Consider the following 17414-nt stretch of genomic DNA (forward strand, 5'->3'; position numbering starts at 1 on the left):
GTTCAAGTATCCTTCATTAAAGGCTCATTGCCAAATAAATCTAGCATTTGCATAGTTTGAGCAGTTCGCATTTTATACACTTACAAGTCAGAAATTGGAATTGAAAAAAATACAGATGCAGATAGGTTCTTTTTAGCTAATAAGCTTCATAGACACAAATTGTAGAACTTATAGAAAAGCATTTTCTATCAAACAACTTGAATGATTGTTCTGGTTTCAGGTTGGTGGACAAGTGGGACTAGGAATTATTGGGCAGGCTGGCAAAGAAATACACCCCTTTTCCTGTAAATCAAAGATTACAAACAAAAGCAAAGCGACTTGTACAGAACTCACTCACAGGGTTGACTATACATCTGATAGGAAAAAGGAAATAGAGATTCAATTTACTGGAAGAAATAGAGATTGTATTCAACTAGAGGTGCAGCAAAGAGGGGACCTTCAGTGAATAGAAAGAGTTGGATATCTTGGAAATCTGACGACAGTCATCTTGCATTTTCGACCAGCCTGGATTTTCCAGATTCTGAAATCTGATGAGTAGAATAAGTCACCCTTTGAGCTTGTTTGGGTTAAACTGTCCCCTGCCTGTAAGTTTCATCATCCCAAGATGCATTCACATGAGGAAGCTGATATTCATCAGGTTTGAGAGCCAATGCAAAGTCTGGCAGTGTTGGGGCTGTCTCCATTATCCTGCAGCAATCCTCTTCAGGTATTAAGTATTTTTCCAACATGCGAATTCCATGAAGCCAATAGATGTATGACATGTGTTTGCACACAAGACTTTTAGCATTTAACCAAGGTTAATTTTTTGAAACTGAACTTTAACCATGGTTAATTGACATGCATCTCATTAAATCAATTAGACATAGTAAATTTTCATCGGTTGGTACACTGGGGCAGTAAGTATCGAACTCTACCTTGGAGATTGATTAAGCTTAAAACATGCATTAACTATTTTTGTAATTTGTTGTCATGACTGTGCATTGTTATTTTTTAGTGGATGGGGATGGTTTGATCTTTTTTGTGGGGATGATTTGGTCTTTTTCAATTCTTCTGTTTGGTTCAAAGGGGTTGGTTTAGTTGGTGGTGCATCAACGAGGCTTTTCCGTACTATTACAAATTTATACCTCATCAAGTCAAGAAGCTATCTTGTAATATGTCAACCCAAATTCAATATACATACAAAGGAAAGCATGCCATCTCTCAAAACCAAATATCGAGCTTTAGCAATCTACTTTTAGATAAGCAATTCTGCAGCCAAGTGAGATCATCATATCTGCAAAGCCACAAAAAGAAAACTTACTTTTCATAAGAGTACAAATCCCTGTTGATCCGCACCTTGCTCGAAGTGTCCTTTGGAATTTTCTCAGCAAGATACTTCATCGTTCCCCAGAGTGGAGGATTTCTGGATTGGCAAATGGATATCAGGTGTGCAGAAGAGAGAGGATAAGGTGAGGCGAAAATAATATGTTATGATGACATACTACTACATCAACGGACCGGCGGGGGGGTTTTTTTTGGGGGGGGGGGGGGGTGGGGGACCAAAATCAGGTGGGCTTAAAGTAGATGGTCTTCCTTGCGCCAGCAAGCTTAATGTCAAAACATGGCTTAGTGCAGTTTCTAACTAGATGCTTCCGATGAAATATCAGTTTAGCATACCAACGGAGGTGGAAGTTGGTCAAATGAAAATATGAAGTTTCCCAGTCTGATAAATTTTGAGCACTAGACACAGTTCTACAAGTTAGTATGAGCCTTTACATGGTAAAGTCATCCAATTAGGTCTAGAAGCGAACTATTCATTACACTGCTTCATGTACACAGCGAAATTTAAACAACACTAGCTTTAGATACAGTAACATCTTGAGAAACCGCATCCAAGGATATCGGATTACCGTTTGAAATGATATTTTAGAGGTTTTGTTGAAAACGATGTAGCTCAGATATGTTTCCCAAAAAGATGGAAATACCAAGGATAAGAAAGAGATATAACCAGGATATAACAAAAAACTGATGAATAACAAGACCAACTGCAGGACACCATTTGGAAGTAATAAAGTTGAAGCTAAACTGAAGATCTCCCTTATCATCCGAGTCATTAGATAAATGCGATAACTGAAACTCTGCACTAACATATCTGATTGGAAGAGTTATTTTCTAATCAAAATCGATAGCTAAAAAAGAATTAGACGTATGGATATTTTCCCAATGTTCTTAATAGTTCTGGTCTCTATAAAGATTTGGTTTCATAATTAATCTATAGCAAAGCTACAAGTAGTTTTGCAACTTTTTTCTTTTCCAAAATAAGTTCCTCCACTGCATAGCAAGAAAAATAAAGAAAAATAGGGAAGTACAGGGAGTTGAGGAGTAATGAAGGGGAGAAACAGAAAAATGGAATGTCCAAAGTTTACCTGGAGAGAGGAACGGATGCATTGAAAGCTTCACACGCCTTCTTACTTTCTTTCAGATACTCATCTGCTGCTTGCAGGGCAGCTACAGCCATTCCATGAAATTTTTCTGTGTTCCCTTCGTCGAGGATTAGACCATGGTAATAGTATGCTGAAGCCTACACAGAATATTATGCGTCATGCATAAACTTGAGGGGAGAACAAGGCAATAGATTTAGAAGATGGCAAAGAAGCTGCTGAAGCTTCGCAAAGACCAATGGAGGGTCCTTAAAAAAATAAAGAGCTCCTCAATGTTTCCACAGGAGAAACTGTGTTTTTAGGTCAGAGACTATTCCAATAATGTGGGAAGGTCGCAGCATTAGAATCAATTATATAGCACAACAACTCTTAAGTATTAAATATCTAACCAGATCCTCTCATTCTTAGTCTCCAAAGCCCTAAAACTCGCGAGAAATTTTAATCAAAACAGTGAAAATGTGTCAAGACAAGTTTTCATGCTATAGCAGGGAAATATTGAAAAACCATAGTTGCTTTATGCTATAAATACCCATTCCATGACATAATTAAGAGGAATTTTAGGTTGCTTCGACTGAAGAAAGTTATAAGCATTTAGCCTTAGAAGAGCCAAAGATGACAAAAATAAGTCAGTTTAAAGTGGACTCACACTTACAGATTGAGGTAGCCAGCAAGATGTACATTATTGATTATCTTTAAGGTTATTCACAAGAAAAACAAGAAAATACAAGTTTCAGATCTCTAACACCATATGTCAGATTCTAAGAGCATTCAGCAGGGTTACAAAATCAGCCACTTCCGAAGCATTGGGATATTGAGGAGAGAAATACAACTACAGAAAAGTCCATTTTGAACACAGGTAAGTACCTCTGTCCATTACATCCTCTCAGAAGACCCGGGCCAACTTGATTGAACGAAAAGGTATGAGAAATGAATTTGTGGCATGAAATTTTGGGTGGATTACAGGACATATTAACATTTACACCACTATTTTCAGAGACCACATTCAGATGTAGGTCATTTTCCAGCGTGTTTTTCTGGGTCCTGTGTGTTTTATCTCTGACAAAATAGCATATTTGGCTAATGAATAGACAAAGCTGAACATTTCGATATAAATTCATATGCTAATGATGGTTGGTAAAGTCAGTCAACTACACCTCAGCCCCAAACTAGTTGGGAATTAGGGTAATTCATAAGTTAATGACACTAGATAAAATAAGGTCATCCTCGCATGGATCACTCAAAAAAATGTTATATGTTATAGAGGAAAAGTTTTGTCCCAGGGGAGTCTTTCATTCATCAATAAGTAAAATCAAGGAACACTTTTGACCTATAATTTAGCTACCTCTTGATGTTGCATAGGTACTAAAATCTAGGAACTAAAGAAATAAACTAAAGAAAGAGAATCACAAGATACCTTGGCTTCAATATATTTCCACTTCACGAAAAGCCTATGCTTTTCTCCCCAACCATTTGATAATGGGAGGTTCATGATGTTATCTTGAGCCTGCAAGGTAGCAAGAAACAAAGAAGTTGATATCTCAGACACGATCCGGCTACAACAGGAAAATATTCCATAAAATGGAATAACAAAGAGCGTTTTATTCCCCTTTCAATTGTTACGTTAGGGGAAGTAGTTAAAAGGGACCAAGGACTCCAAAACAGAAGTAAATGATCCATATATGCAATGCCAACTAGTTCGGACCAAACTAGTTACCCGTGTAGTAAGAAGTGTAAGTTCAGAGAACCCTTAATTTAATTAGCATTGGAATGAAATGGACTAGAATATAGTAGAAACGTATAGAGGATTCATATAACCCTCTTTTAAATCAAAGAAGTCGAGTATAGTTTGGCAAGAGGATAAAGTACCTGCTGCCAGTATTTTACCATCTCGCATGCAAGCCTTCTTTTGACAGCCAGTGTTGCTTTAGTACTGTCAATTGCAAGTCCAAGTTGAATATCAACAGCCTAAGATCACGGGGACAGATACATCAGATAGGGAAGAAATTTAATCCTTATGGTACATTTTCTTAACTAGAGATTAAGCTTTCTTAACTAGAGATAAAGCAACAGCTAACATCTTCATTCAAAAATAACTATTAGCACAAGAAAGCAAATGGACAACACCATAATACAGCCAAAATAACAAACATGTAAACTAGCATATCAAAATGGCTAAATGAACGAAAGTCTGTTGATCTAGGTTAACTCAAATTCAGATGATCCCCTTCACTATTGTTCACACTTTTGTAACAGAAATTTGCTAACTAGAGTCGTTTGGCTGCAATTAGATATTAGGCATATATCCAGATGACCCCCTTTGCAATTGTGCACAGTTATAACAGCAAATCTTTGACAAATAGATTGCTTTTGCTGTCTCTAGATAATACTCCCTCCATCCCAATATGTGATGCACTTTTGAAACTTAAGGTCTAAAACAAACCATAGATACTTGTGTGGCCAAATCATCTCATTAAAGGTAAAATGAGAAGTTCAAACTTAAATTATTTCAATATTTTTGGGGCAGGCTAAAAGGAAATTGCATCACATAAATCGGGCCAGAGGGAGTAGCACATATCTTGCACTTTGTTAATTAGTGTGCATTAGATGCTTCCATCCATTGAAAGCAGAGGTAACAGGCATGAAGAACTCAAGCCCCACTAACAACCAAGGCAAAAGCAAAACACACATCTTTGCGTGAATATTTCATGCTTCAGCGCAGTGTATATTTATTAAGCCAATCCATGAATACAATCATTTTCTTCTTCACCAAATCAGAAACATATTGTCATAGGCAATTTCTACGAATCTTATTTATTAATATAGGAAGTCCTAACTGAGCCATCGAACGGTAATTGCAGTGTCTTTGGGGCACTATTTGAATGTATCTGACTTTTCTGGGATGTTAACAAAACCAGTAGTCAAGAAAAGAGAAGCTGAAAGATTATCACTAGAAGGCTAGAAGCATGATATGTATTTGCTTCATATAATTACATCGTCCAAGTAAACCCATAACAATCTCAGATATCCTCGAATACTCGCTAATGCAAAAAGAGAAAGACCATTCAGTAGAGCAGGGAGAAATTATGGGTGACATTTGGACATTTAAATTTTTAAAATATGCACCCAACACAAGATAGGCGCTGAATGAGCTAGTACCTGCCCTAATGCTTGGAGGCACAATGCTCGCAGAACTCCTTCGGCTAGGTCTACTGGCAGATTTCTCCTTCACACAGATAATAATAGTGAATATCTAACCCCTGAAAGGTTTAATTCGAAAACATGGATTTGAACAAAACCTTTGTTCAGCAGGCAACTGAGGAAGAACGTTTCGAACCGCACAATCTAGATATCCAGCAGCCCTCAGGAAAATATCAACAGAAGATCGCCTGCTCTCTGTCAGATGTTAAAGACAATATGAGGAAAACAAAAGATCAATTTGAAGGCGCAACATAGATGTCTCAAGAGAAGTTTCAGAGGCTTCGCCAAGAAATCAACTGTGATAAATATAAAGAACACAGAGACATTTACTTGTAGTTACTGACTCTGCAATATCAAACATGGGAAAAATACCCACCTTCAGATACCTTTGGTGAATAACCATCGAGAGATGTTCTAGGAAGAAGCAGCAAGTTAGCTTGCGATAACGATAGCGTTGCCATCAAGTGCAAAACGGACAGTACTTCATACCAAGCACTATACATTGCAGTTTCCTGAAATATTTTGAGAAATAAGACAGTTAAATAGAAGACTAAACATGAAAAGAAAACAAAGAGAAAAATATATTTCTAGTCTGACCTCTTCATCATCCTCTTGATTGACCCAAATAAATTGCACTTTATGTTGTAATGTGCTACCTGAAAATGGCCAAGAAAGCAACATCTCACAACTAAAATCAACAAAGTGCAAATGCTATTGAGATAGCAGCCAAAGTATGTACCATCTTTAACTAGCCCCAAAAGAACAGGCAAATAATCTTCTAGAGCCTGCAAAAGATCAGCCAGGGTTGAACCTCCTGCAAGAATTAGCTGATATGCATCACATCCAAATATGTAAAGAAGAAAACCAATAACATTGCCAAATTCCAAAAAAATATGCTTGCGCTTCCTCTGCAACTCACCGTGCTGAGTAGCAGTTTTCCTTCTTGTCCTTGTAATTGTAGGAGCTTCTTGCCCTGCCATAACCACTATTCTGGTTCTGAGAGCGGATAGGCGCTCCACGAGGGTTTTCGACAAGTGATCATCAAGTGCAAGAGAGAAATCAACCGGTTTAGGGATACGTAATCCAGGTACAAATACAGACACCTCGCCAATGTTTCCTGGCCGCCTTCTATTCCCACCAGTCTCCTGCAGCGTCGAATTAAAGCATCCCATATCCTAAAAATTTCTCGTATCTGCCAAAACACTACCATAAATTACAGAATGATCTTTCGACAAAAACAATGTCAAGAAAAATAATGACCTCTTTCATGAAAGTAAAAATTTTCCAACATGAATAACCGTGCAGAGTAAAATCATCACAAGAAAAATTGGATGACTGGGCTGGAAACTAGTCATAAAGTCACAATAAATGAGCAACCAACAGACAGTTGGCTGCTCACGAGTACTATCCCATAGATTGCCACTAGAACAATCTGTCATAAGTCAAGAAAATCTTTTGTGATTTTGTACATAAGGTGTCTAAACTTAATGGATACTTTTAAAAAAAAAAAAAAAAAACAGCTTACCCTGGTTTTATAATCAGCAGATCAGGCAATAGGTCAATTTCTCTGGTAATTTCTGCATCACAAAAAAAGAATATTTATGTAAGTATAGGTGTAAACACACAGTATAAAGATAAAGGAGATCACAAGAAATGCATGAAAAGTGACAGGTGCATTCTACATTACCAGACTTGTGAAATAATCATAACAAAAACTTAAATTCCTCCTTCCATAATGAACTTGGACAAATTTGTCAAACAAGTTGGCGGCTTTGCAACAAAATTATTACAAAAAAGTACCTTAAAGGGAAACCAAAAAGAAAGATGAAAGAAAGAGAACCACAAACTTGTAATTCACGTACCATTGGAGTAAAGAATTGCAAACCCCATTTAAGAAAGCAAACAAACACATAAGCAAAACCCAACTTGTGCACATAGCACTAAGCTCATAAATTCAAGATTGTCAAATTATGCCCAAGTGGGTTTAAAGTGGAATAGTTAAACAACCAACCCCAATTACCAAAACTTCAAAAGTATCAAATTTAAGTTTTATCAAAGCTTCCAAAATCAATCAAGATTGAATTTTTGTACAAAGACACCAATAAACATGATCAAGAAACATGGAAATCATAGACCCAAAATTGGTATTAGTGAAAAATATATACCTGGTTTGAAACAGAAAAGCCAATATTTTCCATCAAAAGTATTTTCTTGGAATTGATTCTAAAATGAAACAAATAAACCCTATTTTCAAGAAACAATATTTAGCTGAATTGAGCAAAAACCCAAAATCCTCTTTGAAAGGCCAAACACAAAGGAATCAGTTCAACCTCAACTTTTTGGAGCTGACAATTTTTCTATTTGGAACATTTGAAGAAGAAAAAAATAAGTGATAAAGACAATAAAGAAAGAGGAATACAGATAGAAAAAAGGGGTATTAAAAAGGGTTAGGTTCTTCAATCTTCAACGTACATACAGTTGAAATGTTGATAAGTAATCGTCCCAAGTAGAGAGAGAAAATTAAACCCAAAGAAGAAAAACTTATACTTTAAAATAACAGGGTTAAGAGTAATTTACTAGTAATAGTAATGATTGTATAGTATTATTAGTACTGGTGAAGTTGCTTTCCAGAAGGCGTTTGTTTGGCACATTAATGTGGTATGGTAGTTAGTGCTAATGAAAAGACAATTATTTGGACAAGATGTTTGCATTTTATATGGTGCCGAATCCCACCTTTTCGGTTTTTAATTGTCCGCTTCTTCCCATTTATAAAGAATTTTTAGTTTGTTATGCTTTATTTTTGTATATAATCTAATGATTTGCTAATTTAGCTAGCAAATAAATCACTTGAAGGTAGTTAATGTGTGTTAGCTTGATGACACATTAATCTTGTAGATGAGTTAGAATAATTTTTAAAAAATAGTACAAGCGTACGCTTAATTAACTACATCTAATTACTTGTGAAACAATCAAATGGATCATCGAAAGAATCAAGTTTACTTTATCATAGATGGATTTAAATTTTTAAATTTACAGATTCCTATCATTTAGTAATTTGAATTAGTACATGTTTTGATTGAGTATCTGAACACGTAATAAAGTATTTTTATTAGACACTTCCGACTCAAATTTTAGAAAAGTTTGTACGTGCGTTCTCAAGCGTCCATTACATAGATAAGTTAACCACTTAAAATATGTTACCTCATTTAATTGTACACATTTACCTCAATAAAACCATAGAACATCATGCTTGTTCTAATTAAAGGGTGTGACATATTTTATATGGTTAACTTATCAACATAACGGGCGTTTGAGAACACACGCCTAAATTTTTTCAAAATTCTAGTTAGAGGTGCTAATAGTAGTAACACATTCAGGTGCTCAATTAAAATATATCGTAGTTTGAATATCTAAATGAAATACTATACTACAAATTTAAAGATACATCACACCAAAAATGAAATTTATATTCTTTAAGTAAAATACATTACCTGCTATAATAAACAAAAATGACATGATATGGTAAACTTCTTTTTACATTATTCATCAATGATGGTGAATGGCACGAGGAATCCGAGGGGTTGGCGGGTATGGGCAAAGTCAGTAAGAGTACTGGTGAGCTAATGTGCGCTAGCCGCTGGCAGGTGAACAAGAATGTGTTGTTTTGGCTTTAGTACTACTTTTATTATGGCATTATGTGTTTTCCCTCTTGGCCTTATTTAAGAGTACCATAAATAGTAAGCACTTTACTATATAAGGATGTCTTATTGATTAGTGTGTTTTATAATCTGCAAACTAAACCCTTTTTATTGCACTAATCCAAATGTTTGTCCGTTTGTTTTCTTCACGTGAGTGTATTAACAATTCACTAATCCAACGATGACCCCTTCCGCAACCACATAGCTGTTCCCAACGAAAAAGAAATTGAAAGATGAGTTGTTCTTACTCCATCAACCTTATTAATCATGTATTGCAACCCAATACGTAATCAAAACGCCTGTTTTTCAAAAGAAAAAACGAAAGACAGTTTCACCAAACTTATATTATATTTCTAAATATGATAATTAAATTTGATATTGAAGCTTCTTGTAATAATACTACAAATAAACTAAACTTACAGTAACGAAAAATTAAAGGAAAATATATATTATAATATAGTTCAACCGTTGGATTCCAATACATTAATATTCAATATATTTCTTGTACATGGTCCTTGTCAGTGTTCTATTTTTAAACATCTGTACAAGGAAAAAGGTAAGCAATTTTCCATAGTTAAACCTTATTGGCAGAGGTTGGTTTTCTATACTAGACTAGATACTAGATTTAAGTGCAAATTGACTCTTTAAGGTCCTCTTAAAGTGTTAAACTATTGAATAGTCAATCCATTTTAACTATCAACGTGATATTGTTATTGTTATCACTTTTATGGATGACTGTAAGATGACAATTACACTAATACTATACAATCACTTGGCAGGCTTTGACTTTCAAAGGGCCACTATCATAGTTTTAGGTCCCATTAGGTTGAATATTAATATCATATTTGAGGTTTATTTGGGATATTTGCTTAATTAAAATGGTGATAAGTTGTTTGATCTTTGTGTTAATGAACTAAATTATCTTCCTGTTAATGAACTAAATTCTCTTCCTAGAAAATTCTCTCTCTAACCCGGGACGGCTGGATGGTGAAGCTGCTAAAGCAGCAGCTATAGGCCCCATAATTGTAGGTAGGGCTGTTCACAGTTTTGGTTAAAACCAAAACCAAACCGAAAATTTAACCAAACCGAATAAAAAAACCGACATTTTTTGGTTTTGGTTTTAAATTTGAAAAACCGATAGTATTTGGTTTTGGTTATGGTTATAGTAAAAAATAACCGAATAAATAACCGAACCAAACCGATAATTATATACATAAAATTTATAATTATTTATATGTTTAATATTAACTTTTCATAAATAATTAAAGATATTTTATACCTTTTAATTATTAATTTAATTTGTTACTTATTTTTAAGTGGTATGTTAAAAGAATTCAAAATATAAAAATCCTATACTTTTCATTTTACATTACTTATATTTCCCTGAAAGATTTCTTGATTTTTATATGTGAGAGAGAATATTTGAATTACAAGTCATAAATTGAAAAACCGAACCAAACCGACTAATATTATTTTAATTATTATGAAAGATGAATGACTTAACCAATAAAGTGAGAAATAATTGTAAAAATCAATGTACTGATTCTTAATGCAATTTTTTTTTTTTTTTTTATTATTGAATAAGTATTAATGTTTTGTTCCTATTAAAAGTGGTATACAAAATATTATACTTGTTATTACTTATATTAAAGAATATAATCAAAATATTATACTTGTTATTACTTATATTAAAGATTTCTATTTTTATATGTGGCTTTATGACAACAAGGAGTACTAATATGTTTTAATTATATGAAAGATGAAAGACTTGATTGTTAGTGAGAAATAGTAAAATCAATTAACATTTGAGTAAGATTGTTATAAAGGGGTGATTTTACAAAGAATATGTTAGATTAATAGATGTTGTTTTTTTAGGTAAAACACTGTTTTAAATCTTATGTGTAAATAATATTTTCTTGTCTCATTTACTGATACAACCAACACCATCAATATAACTTACATTATTCTTGCTCTTTTTAACATTTCTCTTCAAATAATATGTATTTTAATCTTTTGTATTCCCTTGGCCTTTTTTCAAGTCTCAGAAATAATTTCATTAAAATAAGAGAGTCAAAGTAAATCGTCGAACTTTTTTTTTTTGTTTTTTTCCTCGAATTTTCAAGCCTTGCATCCAGCATGTTGAAGTAACAAAAAGTAATATCAAATTATCTGTTAAATCGGGTTCCATTATTCTATCTTTCTATTATTTTACATATAAAATTTGTTATATTTGAATTTCTTACTTTATATTATGTTTTAAATTATTTAGTAGAATATAAATATGTACATTAGAAAGTATGTATTTGATTATTCAAAACTCAAAAAGATGGATTAAAACTTTAACACAGATCCCATGAGTTTTAAATAGCTTTACATACCAAAAAGTTAGAAAATAGGTTTCAAATGAAATTATGTACGAATTTTTTTGTTTTAACAAAAGGTTAGCGCTCCTATCAAGCTGAAGTTTCTTTACGTTATGTATTGAGCCCGTCTCTCTAACCTCCTTCTCAACTTTGAACCTAAATGTTCACTTTGAGCAATCTCTTTAAGCAATGTACATGTATTATATATTTACGCATACTCGACCGATCATTTATCACACTCATTGAATCTATCTCCTTGCACACTTACATTTAATTTCTTGATAGGGAGATGCACATATATAATTTGATGATGGAGTGAATCTTTTTGAACAATAAACGATAACTAGGTGAATTAAAGAAAAAGAACCAATAATTTGAGGATGGAGTGAATTATATATGTTTGTATCTATATGTAGCTATTCGAGCAGAGGATTCTAAAGCTTAAAGTGATTAGAAAATATGCATTGACCATGTGGGTGCAAATTGTGAGGAATAGGAAACAAGTTGGAAAAGGGGACCCCATTACTAAATGACGTGAGTTTTTAACAACAAAATAGACCAGTTTTAATCCAACAAAATAGGTACTGATACGAATTCGATTTCCCAATATATAAAAGGGAAAAGGTGCAAATATACCCCTCAACTTTGTAATGTAGAGCAGATATATCACTCGTTGAAAAAGTGAATATATATGTATATTCTTCGCTGCTAAAAATGCTAATATCACCTTTTCTTGACAAAATTTTTTGTAAAAATCATTTAGTTTATTTTTTAATTAAAAAAATGTCACGTGGCTTTAAAAAAAGGTTTACCCATTTTTTTTGAGTATACATATTTTTCTAAATTCATATGGTAATTTTTTTGTTATTTTTTTTCCTGGTGGGTCTGGTTCGTTTTAAAAAATGAGTAGACTTATTTTTTAAAGCCACGGGAATATTTTTTTAAACGAACCAGACCCGGTACACTAGTAAAAAAAATATTACCATGTGGCTTTAGAAAAATATGTCTACTAAAAAATGGGTAGACTTTTTTTTTAAATTAAGAAATAAGCTAAGTGATTTAAAAAAAAAAAAATCGTCAGAAAAAGGTATATTTGCACCATTTATATAACGGCAAGGGTATATTGGCACCATTTTATAACCGTAGGGTATATATATACTACTTTTTTAACGAGGTGTATATCTGCTCTAAATCGCAAAGTTGAAGGGTATATTTGCACCTTTACCCTATATAAAATATGGTCCCAACCCAGACGAAGCTTTCTTTTTTAAAACCATCTAATTCGAAACGCACTTTGTAGATTGTAGAATTTATGTTTTATGTACATTATCGGTGTAAAGCTATTTTGAATTAGGTCATATTTAGAAGACTTATAGGCAACATTCTGTGATAAGTATTGATTCTCCTTATATAACTTAAATATTTGTGCTATGAAAGTGCTAAGCGTTTATAGCGAGTGATTTCGGATTGATTTATTCTTCTTTCCGGTTGAGGAAAACAAAGCAAGATTTAGGGTGCGTTTGACATGGATTTCAAATTTTCTCAGGTTCGGTTGGTTAAAATTTTAGAAAACATTTTCTCTAGAAAAATAAGTTCTTTAAAAGTGAGTTAAATGACTTCCATAATAGGGAAAACAAGCATCACAAGTGATATTCCACATTGTCATTGATCGTGTTTTCCCCACGCCTTTCAACACACTTCATCTTCACCCCACCCCATATAAAATTTTTAAAATAAAATTAAACAAGTTCCACAAGTGATATTTCACATTGTCATTGATTGCCCTGTATAGCATGAGCCTTGCCATGAACGTTTTCAGTAAAGGATTGCATTCCATCTTATCATGCACCATATATCTATAGCAACCTCCACAGCCACAAACTACACCAAAACCATATCCAAAAAGATCACAAACAATAACTACAACAACATATCCAGTATATCCCACAAATGGGTCTAGATAAGGTAGGATGTACGCAGACCTTACCTCTACCTTTGTGGGAGAAAGATCACAAACTGAAGAAAATAAAGGCTACATTATAGACGTTTAAAACACAAGGGCATACAAATGTTTGAGATAACAACATGTACCAACTTAACAAAAGCAAGACCTAGAGTAACATACACATACGCCCTGCCCGGCGCCCTGCTCTATTAAAAAAATTCAAAAATTAAATTTTGCCTTGCTCTGCCTTGCTCCGCCCCACCCTTTCCCGTTTAAGCCCTGTCCTGCCCCATTAAGGCTTAGCCTTGCCCTGCCCCAATTGTCATCCCTAATTTCGGCCATGAACAGAAGCCCCGTATTGAGTTATTTCTCCTCTCTTCAATTGATTTTTTTTCATTGCTATTTTTGCTCCATGTTTGGTACTTGCTGTGTAGCCATTTCGAAAAGCTTTTGTAACCCTCTTATTATTATAGTGGGGTATATGGATCTTTGTGATCCTGTGGTTTATACCTTCGATTTGAAGGGCTTTTCGTGATAAAATTTGGTGTTCTTTATTTGCGGATTTGCTTCTTTTCGACATAACAATACATATAAACAAAAAAACAAATTTAATTTGTATATGATGTTATCAAGTGATGCAACTTCGAATATACTCTATTTATATATATTTCAGTAAAAGCAAAATAAAAGGCAAACAATAGAGACTCAGAAAAAAATCTTCTGGAAGACTTTGTTACACTACGAGCCAATGAGTGATTTTGTGACGGAGGCAAGACCAATCAATAATAATTCTAAAAGGCCACGCCGTCCATTAATTCTGAACTATATACTGTGAAAGTATATCCTTCCTTTCTTTCGGGCAATAATGTCAATTTCTAATGGTCACCTAGCTAGACATTTTATTTTTTGACTTTCCAACTTCCTTTTTAGATTCATAACACTACTAATCATCATATGCAAAGTCATGTTACGTACTTTGGCCAAACAAATGTGGAAAATAGTGTACTACTCTTATGTGGTCCAAACTTGTACTAATGGTTGTTCATCGAGCAAGAACCTAATCAATGTACGTGTAACGTGTGCAAAGTTGTGAACTCTAGTTTGTCGGAAAGAATTCAATTTTAAGTGAAAATGAGTCATAAATATCTAATGATGAATCACAATTCACGTACTGAATGGAAATTTTGATATAGACAGGAAAAAGGGAAGGTAGCAAACCTCACATAAAATGCAGCAACTATATACGTGTCATGAGTAAATGCAAAGACGAATTAAGAAATATCATGTTTATCTTTTTAAACATTTTATTCTTAACTCTTTTTGATTCATAAGACTAATCATCTCATGAAACTTCATTAATTTCGTCAAGATATTAATGCGAAATGTATTATAATGTGGTCCATACTTTTGGTCATGGTTGTTCAAAGTATCAAGCAAGCAGCTAATATATACATGTGTCAACTTGTGACCTAGTGGAGTGGTGGTACTAGAAACTGAAATACAAATTGCGCTGAAATTATATCAATCTTAAATTCTAGTAAGAAATATACAGCTTTTTCCATTTATTGGCGCCTTCTATATGTTATGTAAATAAAAAATGATTTGAATTATTTGTTCATAGAAAACGTGAAATTTTCTGGGAAAAGAAGAAAGAAAGAAGACGACGTTATCGTAACATTATAACAAGCCTCTTATAATTGTCACACAATAAATTGTTAAAAAATCTGGTGAATCAGAGTAGGTCACCTAGTGCAATGTCCAAACCTCTATCACGTAAGAGGAATTTCTCCTACTCTTGGCCTTTACATATTAAAGGAATTCTAAAAAATGTTCAAAAGGTTGTTGTTACAAATTTCCATCAGTATGAGTGACAAATTCCCTGAATTTTGGTAATCTTTTACAGAAAAAGGAAGAAGTAACGAGTTCAATTTTAGGTGCAAACGAGTTATGAAATATCTAATGATGAATGAGAGAATTAAATGAAGGGGAACACTGAAATGGACTGAAAAAAGGCAACGATGCAAACCTCTCACAATGACATAAAAATGCAGCAGCTACGTGTCATGGTTTGACTGTTTAGTAATTACTCCATCCGTCCCAATTAATAGAATATTTTATTTGAAAAAAGATTACAAAAATAGACTTTTTAAATATAGATGAATGACATTTTGTTTGAACCTATTATATTCTTGAGTCATTATCCTACGTGAATGCTTATTTTTGACATTAAAATTTAATTTGTAATATTTTTTTTAAAAAAAATTATGCTCTTGGAAACAAATCTCTATTTTTCTAACATATGAAAAGATCTTTGATCACTTTCGATAATTTAATCTCAAAAAAGATTAAGTAAAATGAAAATTAGAAAAATTAAAAATATTTTTTAATTTATATATTATATTTTAAATAAAACAATTGAAAAATCTTCTTTTTAACTTTGTATTTTACTAAAAAAAAATTTTGATTAAATATTGATGATCCAAATAGATCTTTTTATATGTTAACTTAATCTCATTTGTTTCTTCGAAACCCATATTGGCAAACTTATTTTTTAAAAAAGATATTACAAGAAATTAAATTTTCAATTAATATCAAAAATATTTAATGTGAAAATATTGTCTATATGATGATATCAATAAAGTTATCGTATAAATAAAATAGAATAATTAAAAATCTTCTGGAAGACTTTGTTACACTACGAGATGTTCTTTTCAAATTAAACCACACAAAAAATATTGAAAAGTCAATAAAATTAAGTTTTTTATATTTTAAAGCTATCACTTTTTCTTCCAAAAGATGCATGTTAAAAATAGACATTTTTTTTTTGATTTTTAATTAACTATTTTTGGAAATAGATTCAATATTTTGTCTAATCATCATAAAAATGTTTACGTACTTTGCAAACAAATGTGGAAAATAATATACTTTTGTGGTCCAAACTTGTACTACTCATGGTTGTTCATCGAGCAAGAACCTAATCAGTATATAACGTGTCTTTAACTCCAGTTGTCGAAAAGAATTCAATTTTAAGTGAAAATATATAAATTATTTTTATGATTCACAATTCACTAATATAGTTATTTATTAGATGCAGATTGGAAAAAGGGAAGGTATGCAAAAATCACATAAAATGAACTACCATACTTCGAATTCATTTTTCGATTGAACGGAAGGACTATAATTTGTATGTAAATATCATTTTAAAAGTTTTTAAATATTTTATTCTTAACTTTTTTGATTTAAAACTAATCATCTCATGAAACTTCATTAATTTCGTCAATTATTAATGCGAAATGTATTATTATGTGGTCCATACTTTTAGTCATGGTTGTTCAGAGTATCAAAAAAACATACGCTAATTTATACATGTGTCAAGTTGTAAAATAGTGGAAGGTACTATAAACTGAAAAACAAATTGCGCTGAAATTATATAATCTAAATTTAGTAAGAAATATACAACTTTTCCATTTATTAAACCTATATATGTTATTATGAAAAAATGATTTGAATTATTTGTTCATAGAAAACGTGAATTTTCTGGGAAAAACAATATTTAAAATAACGACGTTATCGTAACATTATAACAAACCTCTTATAATTGTCGCACAATAAATTGTTAAAAAAATTGGGTGAATCAGAGTAGTTCACCTAGTGCAATGTCCAAACCTCTATCACGTAAGAGGAATTTCGATTTTTCATTTAGTGTTTCCTCCCAATTTTCTCCTACTCTCGGCCTTTACATATTAAATGAATTCTAAAGAATGTTCAAAAGGTTGCTGTACAAATTTCC

General features: G+C 32.7%; 1 protein-coding gene across 4 annotated transcripts; it reads right to left on the minus strand.

Annotated features, from left to right (window-relative positions):
* Positions 1 to 70: 70 nt before the first annotated feature.
* Positions 71 to 8254, minus strand: LOC132056126 (uncharacterized). 4 transcript variants are annotated; one of them, XM_059448201.1, is made up of 13 exons: positions 8231 to 8254; positions 7144 to 7195; positions 6538 to 6810; positions 6358 to 6432; positions 6216 to 6274; positions 5995 to 6130; positions 5717 to 5813; positions 5577 to 5643; positions 4287 to 4385; positions 3835 to 3924; positions 2406 to 2560; positions 1301 to 1402; positions 71 to 687 (listed from the first exon to the last, which is right to left on the minus strand). In XM_059448201.1, the coding sequence occupies exons 3-13, from the start codon at positions 6788 to 6790 to the stop codon at positions 567 to 569; spliced, it is 1254 nt and encodes a 417-aa protein (XP_059304184.1). In that variant the 5' UTR covers positions 6791 to 6810; positions 7144 to 7195; positions 8231 to 8254; the 3' UTR covers positions 71 to 566. The 4 variants fall into 4 exon arrangements, with proteins under 4 accessions (XP_059304184.1, XP_059304183.1, XP_059304182.1 ...); XM_059448200.1 differs by lacking the exon at positions 8231 to 8254 and adding an exon at positions 8091 to 8168; XM_059448199.1 differs by lacking the exon at positions 8231 to 8254 and adding an exon at positions 7784 to 7973.
* Between the last annotated feature and the right edge of the window lie 9160 nt (positions 8255 to 17414).

Source organism: Lycium ferocissimum, chromosome 5 (assembly GCF_029784015.1).
Source record: "Lycium ferocissimum isolate CSIRO_LF1 chromosome 5, AGI_CSIRO_Lferr_CH_V1, whole genome shotgun sequence".
NCBI lineage: Eukaryota > Viridiplantae > Streptophyta > Magnoliopsida > Solanales > Solanaceae > Lycium > Lycium ferocissimum.